The 13,086-nt window shown below is 35.7% G+C and overlaps 1 protein-coding gene across 1 annotated transcript in view; it reads right to left on the bottom strand.

Moving 5' to 3' along the window:
• Positions 1-13,086, bottom strand: part of TOMM70A (translocase of outer mitochondrial membrane 70 homolog A (S. cerevisiae)) — a 43,252-nt gene that overhangs the window by 18,513 nt on the left and 11,653 nt on the right. The window contains exon 2 of the mRNA XM_008570353.1: positions 1,165-1,338. Coding sequence (XP_008568575.1) covers positions 1,165-1,338 — 174 coding nt within the window. The remainder of the gene's footprint in view (positions 1-1,164; positions 1,339-13,086) is intronic.

Below are 13,086 nucleotides of genomic sequence, written 5' to 3'. Positions count from 1 at the left end.
TGCTCCTTCTCAGTTTCCTTTGCTGAATTCTCCCCCTCTATTTGATCTCTACAATGCTGGAATCCTCAAGGTCTCATCTCTCCCCCCTCCCTAGGTGCTCACATCTACTGTCTAGATTTACATAACATCTAAAATTAGATGACTCCAGATTTATCTCTTTAGCCTAAACCACTCTCCTAAAATATAGACATTTCTCAATTCAAGAGTCTACTTAGCTCTCACTCCTTCCCCACCTGTCCTTGCCCACCCACTACTATTACAATTCCTTCTCTTCACCGTTCACATCCAATGCAACAGCACGTTCTGTGGGTTTTCAGCTTTCCTTCATGACTCACCTAGGCTACTACAACATCTTTACTTGATCTCCTTGCCTCCACTCTTGCCTACCCTGTAATATATTCTTGACAGAACAGTGAGAACAATCTTAGATGATGTTCCTGCCCTGCTTAAAACCCTTAAATATTTCCCATTACACTCCGAATGAAATCCAAACTCTTTACCATTGCTTACAAGGCTTTGCCTGATCTGGTCCTTTTCTACCTTACCAATTTCATAAATCTATACTCCAGGACTTTTATAGTTCTTTAAACACACCAATCCCACCTCAGATCAATTACACATACTGTTTCCTTTATTTGTAACACTCTTTTCTCCATTGTTTTGTGCATCAATCCACTACACAATCTTACAATAGGTACTACATACAGCCTTTAAAAAGAATTAAACAGATCTACGCATGCTGATATGAAAAGGTGTACAAGATATAGTGGCAACTGAAAAAATGTCACAAAATATGTAAAACAGATACTTATCTTTGGTCTTTTTCCCCCTGCATATGTAACTATTACATATATGGAGACAAAAAGTTGAAGAAATAGCCTCAAACTATTGAGAAAAGAGTCACCAGAAACTTCAATTTTCTATACTATTTCCATAAAATCTAAAATATATATAACTTTGGAGTATATCTGTAGCCATCAAAACTAAAATTTGTTCTTAAAAAGTTTTATAATTAAAGTAAATAAAAACAAAACAAATTTCAAAACAAATTAATTTCAAAATAAACTTTAAAACTGTATTGGACTTACTTGAGTAGCACTGACTGAAACTTTAAGCAAATCAGAGAAATAAAAGGAAAAGAAAAAAACAACCTAGGGTACATACCAACTGTTCAAAGGCAGCAGCTCTGTTTTGATAAAACGTGGAAAGGTCGACATTCTTCTCATTAGGGCACAAACTAATAGCCTCAGTATAGCACTGAATAGCTTGTTCGTATTTTCCTGCTTTAAAATATTTATTGCCTTTGTTCTTGGCTGCTTGGGCTCTATCAAGAGAGTTCTGAAATGAGAAGAAACAATTATTAAACACTAGTCAACATTCTGGAATATACTCAGACCACAATGATCAAATGATAAGCTGATAAAAGAAAAATGGAAGGACAGAATAGCTGTTTACAGTGCAAGTTGCTTCACATAAATATCTTCATGGGATAGATTCTCAGTAGTAGGATTGCTGAGTTAAAAGGTTTATATATTGGGGTTGACCAGTGGTTAGAGTGTGGTATTATAACACGAAGGCTAAGGGTTCAAATCCCCATACCGGCCAACCACCAAAAAAAGGAAAGGGTTTATATATTTTTAATTTAGTTGACCAGTGGTTAGAGTGTGGTATTATAACACGAAGGCTAAGGGTTCAAATCCCCATACCAGCCAACCACCAAAAAAAGGAAAGGGTTTATATATTTTTAATTTCAAAAACATTCACTTTGGGCCGGCCCGGTGGCGCACTGGATAGTGCGCCGCTTGGGAAGCGCGGCGGCGCTCCCACCCGAGGGTTCGGATCCCACATACAGACCGGTTCCCGCTCACTGGCTGAGCGAGGCACGGGAGCAACGCTGAGGGGTGCAATCCCATTGCCGGTCCCCGGTCCGGTACGGGGGCAACACTGAGGGTTGCGATCCGTTGCCGGACACGGAAAAAGACAAAAAGACAAAAAAAAAAAAAAAAAACATTCACTTTTCCAAAAAAGGCTATAGTGCTTTAAAGTACCACTTACCCATCATTCCTGCCAGCATTAGATGTGATAACTGTGTTTAACTTTTGCCAGTCTAATGGGTATAAGACAGTGGTTCTCACCAGGGGTAATTTTACCCTTTTGGAGACATTTGACAATTTCTGGAAACATTTTTTTGACTGTTACAACTTGGAGGAGAGGGGAGTGGTGCTACTGGAATCTCATGGGTAGAGACCAGGGATTCTGCTAACATCCTACAATGCACAGGAGAGCCCAACCCACCATAGCAAAGAATGATCAGATCCAATATTATTTTAATTTGCATTTTCCTCACTACTAATGAATTTAAAAATCTTTTCATATTTACTTAATCGTATGTTTAGCTATTGTTTTTATTCAGCTGTTTGTCAACAGTGTAGAATAGATAATATAAACTTTTCCATCTTCATCACAATTGTTATCCCAAATCTACTGTTTATCCATCAATAAACCGCTTGCACTCCTATCTCTGTCTCAGTGTCTGCTTGCTGGAAGACCCAATTCACACAGTTCATGTCTACAATATGGAAGAGTTGTTAGTTAATTCCTACTGAGGACAGTTATGAATACTTCAATCAGTTATGGGAAGCTTCTTTATAGAAAAATCCAGTTACCTAGGTTCCAGCCACTAGGTCCAAGAGCTTTATGGCATGTCTTTGCACAAAACCTGATTATTGTTTGTCAATACCATCCAACTTTAACAAATACAGGACAAAGGTAGAATCCATATACCTCCAACAGGTAAGCACTGACAAAGCAAAAGCAGAAGTAGCTGCCCCCACAAATAATTTTTAAAATCTGTGAAAGCCAATTTCCTTGGGACCAGCAGTATCTCTTAGTCACAAAGAGAAGATGAAATAGCAACCCCTTCTTATAACTGCTCTTTCTCTCCTATTCTTTCTTCGTTTTTCTTTCCTGTTTTTCCCCATCCATTTACCTTCTGTTTCCCTTTTACTTAGTCTAACTACAGTTATTGCTCCTTTTAAAAAGTATAATGTGCAAAGAAGGATTTGTAGTAAACTCTAAGAATCTAACTTCAGAATATTATAGCTAGTTTAAATTAGCTGTTATCAATAAATACATATATTTTAAAACTGCGATCTGGGAGATGAAAGGAAGCAATTAAAGCACAAATAAATAGATGAATGTAAAATCTTCCATTTGTCAACGGCCTTAATCATCCTCCAAAATCTTTGAAATATAAGCTAAATAGTAACCTTGAAACATATTCCAAGGATACACGTTTCGGGACTGTGAAAATATGCCAGGACTAAACTGACAGAGAACTACTCACAAAATAAGACAACTAGGAATCCCTTATGTAGCTGTGGGCTCTGAGGGGCAACCATCAGGGTGACTGCTGAAAAACATGCATCTGAGACCTCAATGATCCTCCCACTCCACTGGAGAGAAGCAGAAGTCAGAATGTAGTAGAGCTGTGTCATCCAGAAGGAATGAGGATCCTCTACACCCAAAAGACAGGAGACAGGCATACCCCACCTCTTTCTTCCAAGAGACCACACAATCGAGAACTGCAAACACTAAAGGAAAATCAATGCATAGAAGAGAGGCACCCAACTCAAACAGAAAACTAGTATCTGAGAAAGCAGGATAAACTAAGCAAACAGAAGATTAAATATCAGAGGAATGAGAGGATATCTTATAGTCATTTTAAAAAGGCTGCTTTGAAAGAGCACAAATTAGAAATCTTGAAAATGAAAAAAGACTACAATTAAGTTGATGGATGGTAAATCAGAATAGGCACAGGTGAGGAACAAATTAACAAGTGGAAGGTAAAGCCAAGGAGACTTGCCAGAATACAATGAAAACAGAGGATAGAGAGGTAAGAAATTTGGAGAAAAAGGTAAATAACAAGAGTATAAATCCAGAAGTTCCAACATCTATCTATCTTAAGTTCTAGAAGGAAAGGTATAGAAAAGAGAGTCTAGGGAAATATTAGAAAAATTCCTGGAATTGAAGAAAAAATGATACACATTTTTAGACATATTATGGTGAAATTTCACACAAAAATCCTGAAAGTGTTTAGGTAGAAAAAACAGATTACCTATAAAAGAAAAAGAACCAATTTGGTGCCAGACTGTCATCAGCATTAGGTACTATAAAACAATTAAGTAATAATTTCAAAGTTCAGAAGAAAGATTATCTTGAACTTAAAATCTTATACCTAGCCAAACTAGCATTTGAGGATGAACACAAGAACAGAAGTAAGGAATGTCCTTACTACTAAAAGAAACTCAAATTGGGGGGATGACCAATACAACAAAAAGTAGGAAGGAGAATAAAGGAAGAAGCAAAAAAGCAGGGTAAATGTGGCAGTAAATATGTCAATAATAATAAATGTGAATCGGTTAGATCCCCATATAAAAAGATAGATTTTTCATACTGTTTAAAACCAAAAATAACTGCATCCTAACTATAAAGCATAACCCAAAAGAAATAACACAGAAAGGCTAAAAAAAGTAGAAAAAAACAAGAGAAGGCAAATATTAACTAATTAAGGTAGTATCAGACAAAATACCATTCAAAAGCATCAGACAGAGCACAGGATAGTTTTACTGATAAAAGATAGAACCTGCTAAAAAGACACAATAATCATGAATCTTTATGTGTCTAACAAAACTTTAAACAAACTCAATTACCTTTGATATTAAATAAAAATAAAAAAACATTAATTTCTTGCAGTAAGTTTTCAATGTTTTTAAGTCATTAAGAACTTGCCTAATACACACCCTAAAACACTAGGGGACTGTTTATGTAGAAAATAATATGGCATTTTAAATGCATGTGAGAAGCACGTTTGACTAAAAACATGCTGCAGATTTATTTAGTATTTTAACTAAAGATTTGTTAATTAGGGCTGGCCAGTTAGCTCAGATGGTTAGAGCTAACTGTATAACACCAAGGTCACGTGTTCGGATCCCCATACCAGCCAGCCGAAAAATAAATAAATAAATGAATGAAAATGTGCATATTAAATAAAAAGAACATTCTCTGGTCACAGTAAATAACTTTGTTTCATTAGCACAAAACAGACAATGAACGCTTTCCTGCCTACTAGAAGTCTAAGCCTAAATGATGATATCACAAGAACACAAGGACAGGCAATCACAGCTAGCTAGCACTGACAAAGGAATAGAGAGGAATCTGGAGAAACAGGTACACAAGGCTTACTCTCCTTAGAAAGATGTATACCTCTTATTTTTACTTAGCAAAGCCTAAACAACCTAAAATCAACCAACTGAATCTTTCAATTAGCTACTTATCTCCAATTCGTCAAAATTTATGAGAGGTTCCTTTTTAAATTTATTAAAAAGCTTCCTTTTTAAATTTAACCTTTATCTTCTAAGGCCAAAATCAGAACCTGCTTAATGTCCTTATCATACTGTAGAAAAATAGTGTTCTGATGGACACTGAGTCAGAAAAGGATCGAATCACAAGGTAAAATCATCAAATTGCAATTTTACTTCCCGTTGCTACTCCGCTGACACTCCAGAAAGTTACCAAACTACATTTGCAGATAGCACGATCTCTGTTAACATCACCTTCTGATCATCCCTACTACTTTCTGTATAATTGTTTCCCTTCATCAATAAAAATGCAGAGAAAGAACAGCAATACAACACAGAAACAGTACAGAAAAGCTACTTATTTTGGCCTTATAGAATTTAGGACAAAAAGCTGTTTAGCACAATGCTGGTTTTTCAATCAACACCAACCAGCCTTCCGCTATGCCAGGAATTAGACCCTCTTTTTACAATGCTGGGGCCCAAATCAGGCAAAAATTAAAATAAATGTACTGAAGTTAAAAGTCTAAATTAGAAAATATACCACTACCATTTTTTTAAATAACAAATTTAATTCCATCCCACAGAATTCCTTTGCACTGCTTCTAAAAGTCCCTTTCCCCTCTCCCTCTACCTTCTCAAGATGTTCTAAGAACTTTGAGAATTAAAGGTTGAAGTTGGACAATAAACCCCAAGACAATTTTGAAAGTATATTTTTATAAGTGAGAAATGAAGACATAGAGATCTAAAACATAATGGGAACATCCTGAAACATGAGTATCTTTTCATGTGGTCCATTTGCCTATCCAAAAGCTAATAAAGAGATTTAAAAGATTATGAAGCCATTTAATGTTACTGTTAATTACTTTTTTTTTTTCCTTTTTGTCTTTTTTACTGACCGGTAACGGGATCACAACCCTCAGTGTCGCGCCTGTACCGGGGACTGGCGATGGGATCGCAACCCTTGGTGTTGCACCCGCACCGCGCTCAGCCAGTGAGCGGGAACCGGTCTCCACATGGGATCCGAACCCTCGGTGGGAGCGCTGCTGCGCTCCCAAGCGGCGCACTCTCCAGTGCGCCACCGGGCCGGCCCTACTGTTAATTACTTTTGATTTTGGTAGTCTTTTCAAGGTTCCACATATTTTACACTAAAATTCTGTGAAAATGGCTCTTTCCCCTGCATTTCTTACAACAAATTTGTTTCTAAATGATCTAAAAGATCATTTTAATAAGTAAGCTGGATCGTGTCATTCTTCCACTACCTCCTCCTCCAAAACCCTCCAGTAACTTCCCACTATCACAGCCTACATACAAGACTGTATACTCCTGTTACTCTATTCCTGCCACTTTGGCCTCCTTCATGTAACTCTGGCAGGTTCAAAAAACACTAATCTCTTCATAAAAGAAAACAGTTTGAAAAGATTAGGTCCTATGTATTAAATTTCCACAAAAAAGATAACACATGGGCATAAAGTTAAACGTTGTGAATACTGGTAATAATGCAGATGAATTATGAAAAAGAAATCTACTATGTTACACAATCAAAGTGATACTTAAAATAATCTACTTGAAAACTTAGCTTTTTCCATCCAGGATTTGAATAAATTTCATGTCTTCATAATGAAAAACTGCCAGCAGAGTCAACTCCATGCAATTCTGTTAAGTAAATTTAATGAATATTTGGAGCCAAATCTTATAGGGAATCCTAAAGTTAATGTATGAAGCAAAATTTATTAACAGTCAAAATTACTTTTGAAAAATTCTTTAGAAGAATACCATACTGGAGATATGAGGTAGGTGCCATTATTATTGCTATTTTACATATAAAGCTACTGAAATATTGAGGTATTTTCCCAACTCAGGATTCAAACTCAAGCAATCTGACCCCAGACTGACTAAACTTTACTTCTACGCTGCATGGATGATATAATTGGCTTATATTTAGGGACCACGTTTTATGAAGAATAGAAATCTCTGTCATTAGAATCATGCTCAGAGTCACTCTGGAAGTGAAACAAAGGAAACAGACTCTGGTATCCTTATCTTGGTCATGACTGACTCCAGGGTATAAGGTCATTAAGTGAAAAGACAAACAGAATCATCAGCACAATTAAATTTTTTTCTTTTTGCCAAGCAAGTGTAATTGACTTCCCTTACTTGATGTGACTCCACTATACAACAGCCAGTAGGGCAGTAGTCTCTATCCTGAAGGAACATCCTAGAGACCAGTGCAGGAAACTAGTAAATTGGCAGCCTCTCAAAAGAACAACCACTGATCAAAATTCTGAAATCTCAATCAACATTAAGAAAATGTACATTAGGTGATTAGTAAATTATGCAGCTGACAAACAGAAAATTATTAGTCCAAAGGGTAGCAACTGCATATATGCATACACATAAACCCAAAACTATCTGGGCAAGACATGCAGGATCAAAAGCAAATAACCCCAGTAATAAATCTAAGGAAACAGTAAGAAACATTAAATATGTCTTTTCTCTCTTCAACAAACATGTGTTTGTTGTGAAACTTGTCAAAATACCCCCTCCCCCAAATGGGGCATCTACTCCAGAAAAAAAATTACATTTTAAAGCAAAAGCTATAGATATTAAAGTATAATCCAGGTAAATTTAGCAGAATACAAAGTAAGAAACAATCAGGGTTTGCTTAAGATAGTCAGTGAAAGTTACTTACAAGAATCTGCTATGAAATGAATGACTGACAAAGAATAGTCAGAAAAGTACTCCAGGGAGGGAAAACAACCCTAAAAGGATTAGCACACATACACAGAAGATCAGGAGATTAGAAAAGAACCAGCCTCTAAAAACAAGTACCACAACATGTCTACATTATAGGAAGCTTTGAATGATATACTGTACGTTTGGCAATATGTAACCACTGTAAATTCTTAGCAGGTGTTTCTTATCCTGATGATCACATATAGTTACTGTGAAAGGTAATGAACTAGAATTAGGTACATTAATTCATGTGACAAAATAAAATGGTGTATTAACTCGTCACAATAATGATGCATTTGTATCCAGTTGAAATATACATAAAGAGGACTGATAATGTTTCTCTTAAATGATTTTATTCCCTTAAATTTACAAAAGGATATTTTAATTTTTGTTTGTTTTTGGAAGCTGGTGGGTTCTGGGATCCAAACCTTTGACCCTGGTCTTACAACACCATGCTCTAACCAACCCAGCTAAGCAGCCAGCCTACTTACTATTGTTGAGTATCAGCTTTACAGAAGTAGCAATCAACCTTGGAATACTTACTGCATGAGAAACAATCTTTCAATACCTCTTGGCCAACTGTTACTTTTATATGAAATCAATCTAGGATAATAAGAAAACACCTAAGATAATAAGGAATCAAACGTATGATAATAAGAAAGTCCTTTCCCATCTTACATCCTGAAATCTTAAAAATCTACAACCAACACTACCTAGTAAGTCATAACACAGAACACTCTATACTTGAGAAGAATCTACCCGTAAGAACTCTGCTTCCACAGGATTATGTTTGTAGGTCATACAAAATCAAGTGATTTATAAAAAGAATGCTTAAATGATGTTTAAAACTGTTACACTGAATCCAAGATTGGTTGGTAGAAAATCTGGAAAATTTGAAAAAATACATGACTTGTGAAAATATAATATATATATAGTTTATAAAACTTATAGATGACAAAGGAGACCTTTATTATTAGTCAAAGAATGAAGCTTCACTCATTCACTCAACACCTGCTATGTACTAGGCATTGTATCAGGTTCTGAGAATACAATAATAACAAGATAGAGCCAGTCCCAGCCTTCACAGATTCAAGAATATAGTGGGAAAGACAGGAATAAGCAATTCTAGTATCATGCGGTAAGTGTTATTGAAAGGAAAAGTCCAGAGTGTTATGGAATTACACAGTAGTGTGCTTTGGTAGAGAGGGGTTTCAGAAAAGGCAAAATTATCTGTGTTGTGACTTAAAAGGATGAGAAGGGGGTAGTGTACCGTCTTCAAAAGAACATCCAAAGGCCAGAATCAAGAGGAAGTGGCAAGAGATGAAGTTGAAGAGGTAAGCAGAATCAAGATCTTGAAGGTCTTAAATCATGATAAAGAATAGGAACTTTATCTTGAGGGCAGTGATTGTAAACCAGTTAATAGTTTTCAGAATGAGACTGATAGGATTTACTCCTGTAGTGACAAAATGGACTGGAGGAAGACAATAATGAGAGTAGCAGTTATTCGGTAGAGAAATGATAGCTGTAGGAATGTAGTAGTCAGCTATTCTTAAATGATGTAGGATTTTCTGGATGTGTTTGTAGATGAGAACACAAGAGTAAAAAGTTACGGATGGCATCCAAGTTTCTGGCTTAGGAAATTAGATGCGGCACATTAATTAACTAACAAGGGTATTGTTAGTAAAAAGAGGAGCCTGAGTATAAAATACTTGTGAGGTAAGTAAGTGAAGATTCCCTTTAAGTTGGGCCTCATGAGAGGTCTGGGATAGAAACAAGAAATTAGGGAGCCATCAGTATATAAGTGCTAAGCAAAGTTGCTGGAGGGGAAGCAAGCATTGATGAAATGTAAAGATTGTAAGAAAAGAATGCTTATGGTAGAACAACGAAGGTCACTAAAAGGAAGAAGCAGAGAAAGAGCCTGGAAAGGAGACTAAGAATCAGTGAGAGAGGTATCAGGATATTAAAAAATAAATAAATAAATAAAAATCAGGAAAATATGGTATCTCAGAAGTAACAGGAAAAGTTATAATATGAAGAGGACAATATGAAATACTGCCAAGAATCAAGAAAGATAAAGACTGAAAGCTATTCACTGGACTTAATTAAATAGGAATGTTATTGGTGACCCTAACTGTTTTTTTTTTAATGACTAGAAACAGATCATTTGAATGATTTTAATTTCAAAGATGACTGATGACAGCACGTTATTCAGTCCTTGATCCCTTTACTAAAACATTTAGGTAAATCTTCTCAATCCTATTTTAGAGGTCTGGTTTAGATTAGTAGTTCCTAAACACTTCATGTCGGATAACCCCCGTGTAATGTTACAAAAACCTGAACACTAGAATAATTGTATTCTTTGAACATCAGATTAAAAAACAATTGGATAAAAAGTTAGTATAAAGTCAATAATGCTTTTAAATAAATGCATATTTAAAAAAAAATCACAGGTTGTTTGAAAAAAGAAATACTTAAGACATTTAAATGTGGCAGTCCATTCCGTTAACTCAAGCCCACAGACTGAGAAGCACTATGGATAAGATGATTCTCAAAGAACTCTTCCAATTTAAAAATCTGTAATTCTTCAAGTTTAAAAGAAATTACTGAAGCAAAATGGCACAACCTGGTAGATTTTATAACGGCTCAAAGTGGAATATGATCTAACCCTTTAGGTTTCTCAATCTCAGATACTATCAACTACTATTAGATGCTTTTTTTAGTGATACCCTAAAATTCCTGTTAATTAAAAAATATATAAATATCCTCTGCATTTGCTTTACAAGTTTTTGCTATCCCAGAAAAAAAGAAAATTGGATACAGTCTACACTGCATATGAAAATCTCGAACCCAACAGATCAGCGATTCTATTAGTTCATTTTACATTAAGGCGAACATAAAGCAACAGACAAAAATCACTGATTTTCCATTCTATATGCTGATACTGAACCCTCAACAGGAAATATTTGTCCATTCCTTCACTCCTTTAAAAATTATAGCTATTGCTCAGATGGAGAAAGAACAATTAGGACAACAGGATTCTGCCAGTTTTTCCATCAGTTGAAACAAACGATTCCCTATTTACAAAATCCAGAGGCTGCCAATTTAAAGGTGCTATTCAAACGTAGAGCAATTTCTCCAACCACAGATAATAAATTACAGTCGGTGGTTAGTTTCATTTAGTCTAATAATAATTCTAAAAACTGAACTATTAAAAAAAGACAAAAATAGTCTTTCAATGTTTATTGGTCACCAACAGTTACATTCTTATTGTTGCTTTACTAAAGAATCAGCTAGTAATTCAAAACAAGGTTACAGGTGTAAGCCCACAAATTCTACAGGCAAACAATGGTATATATGAGTGTTTTGCCCAGTTTTACTTGGGTCAAAAATAACAAATCATTTTAAACCAGTTCAAGTTATACAAAGAATTCAGTCTTAAAGTCCTATTTTTAACAGCAGTCAAGTGAGTAAAAAATTCTATGTAAAACTAAAGAACTACAAGACACCATGCAATTTAAAAATCATCCGTCCTGAGCCAGACAAAGCTGAAAAACTGAAAAGGAGATTTAAAGAAATCTAAAATCTGAAAGGGAGTTTGCTAAATTCTATGAAATACTAACTAATAGTACAGAATCCCTGGGATGAGGTAGAGTGGTTGGAACTATAACAAAATGTTAAAACTTAGTTTTGGGCCGGCCCGTGGCTCACTCGGGAGAGTGTGGTGCTGATAACACCAAGGCCGCAGGTTCGGATCCCACATAGGGATGGCCGGTTCGCTCACTGGCTGAGCATGGTGCTGAAAACACCAAGTCAAGGGTTAAGATCCCCTTACCGGTCATCTTTAAAAAAAAAAAACTTAGTTTCACGTATGGAAAGTATCTTTACTTTTAATGATTATTATAGGACTGAGCACTTTAATGTATCTTTCACTTATCCACTATTCTTCTGTGATTAAAATCAACAAATGAAATAGGAAATGACTTGAGAATTTCAGACATACAAAAATGACGTAAGACAAGCGATAACTAATTCAAAGAATCTTGATAACCACTCTCATCAGCAGCACTCAGAATCATCAATTTCTGGTACTAGAAGAAATATAAGAGATCTAATATTTTAATCCTCTTATTCAGCAGGGATGACACTAAGGTCAGGGAAATAAAATGCCTTTCTCAAAGTAATGATGATGGAGAGCCCAATAGAAAGCACAGACCTCCCTTGTTCTCATAGCCCATGGGTTCTTCCACCATACTGTAATGCATCATTGCTATATTTAAAAATAGGCGACATTTTACTCTCCCATAAGAAAGAGCATATGTTTTCGCATGGCCTAGCACAATGCCCCACACGCTGTAGGCATTAAATTACCGTAGTTCATTCCAAATCAAAACTTTACTTTAAGCTAATTTGACTTAGTAAAAACATGTCCTCGACCTGAACTGTAGAAAGTGGAAATAACCTGCATATGTATACGAAGTTCATATAAACTTGCATGTGTATAAAAACGACTTACATGTGTACATATAAACTGGGAGTTATTTGACCAAACGTTTCTCTGAACTCTGATTTACCCTGGTACTACCACTGTGTAACTCCAGACTCAGATAAAATCCTCCACCTCACCCAACCCCAGTATTGTTGAATGTAGCCAGGCCAATTCTCCCCACAGCTGTCAGATACCAAAAGGATTAATAGTCAGTTCAACAAAACCATAAAAAGCAGTTCACTAGATACTCTAGTCCCTGGCCTAATATCAGAGAATCTGTATCACCCATGTCCAGCTCGGCCATGTACATTTCCAGGTGAAATAGAAAAATGAATTTAAGATGCTTCCAGCCAAAACGTTTAAGAACTCACTCCCATAGATGAAAACAACAAATGACACTGAACAACATTTCACTCTTTAGAACCTGTCTGGGTTATGTTTAAAAAAAAAAAAAAACATATAAAACCCCCTCTCAACATATATTTTTTTTTTTTTTTTTTTTTTTTT

The sequence above is a fragment of the Galeopterus variegatus genome, unplaced genomic scaffold (assembly GCF_000696425.1).
Source record: "Galeopterus variegatus unplaced genomic scaffold, G_variegatus-3.0.2 Scaffold596, whole genome shotgun sequence".
Taxonomy (NCBI): domain Eukaryota; kingdom Metazoa; phylum Chordata; class Mammalia; order Dermoptera; family Cynocephalidae; genus Galeopterus; species Galeopterus variegatus.
Note: the sequence above shows the minus strand (reverse complement) of the source record. Positions and strands in the feature narration are given on the sequence as shown.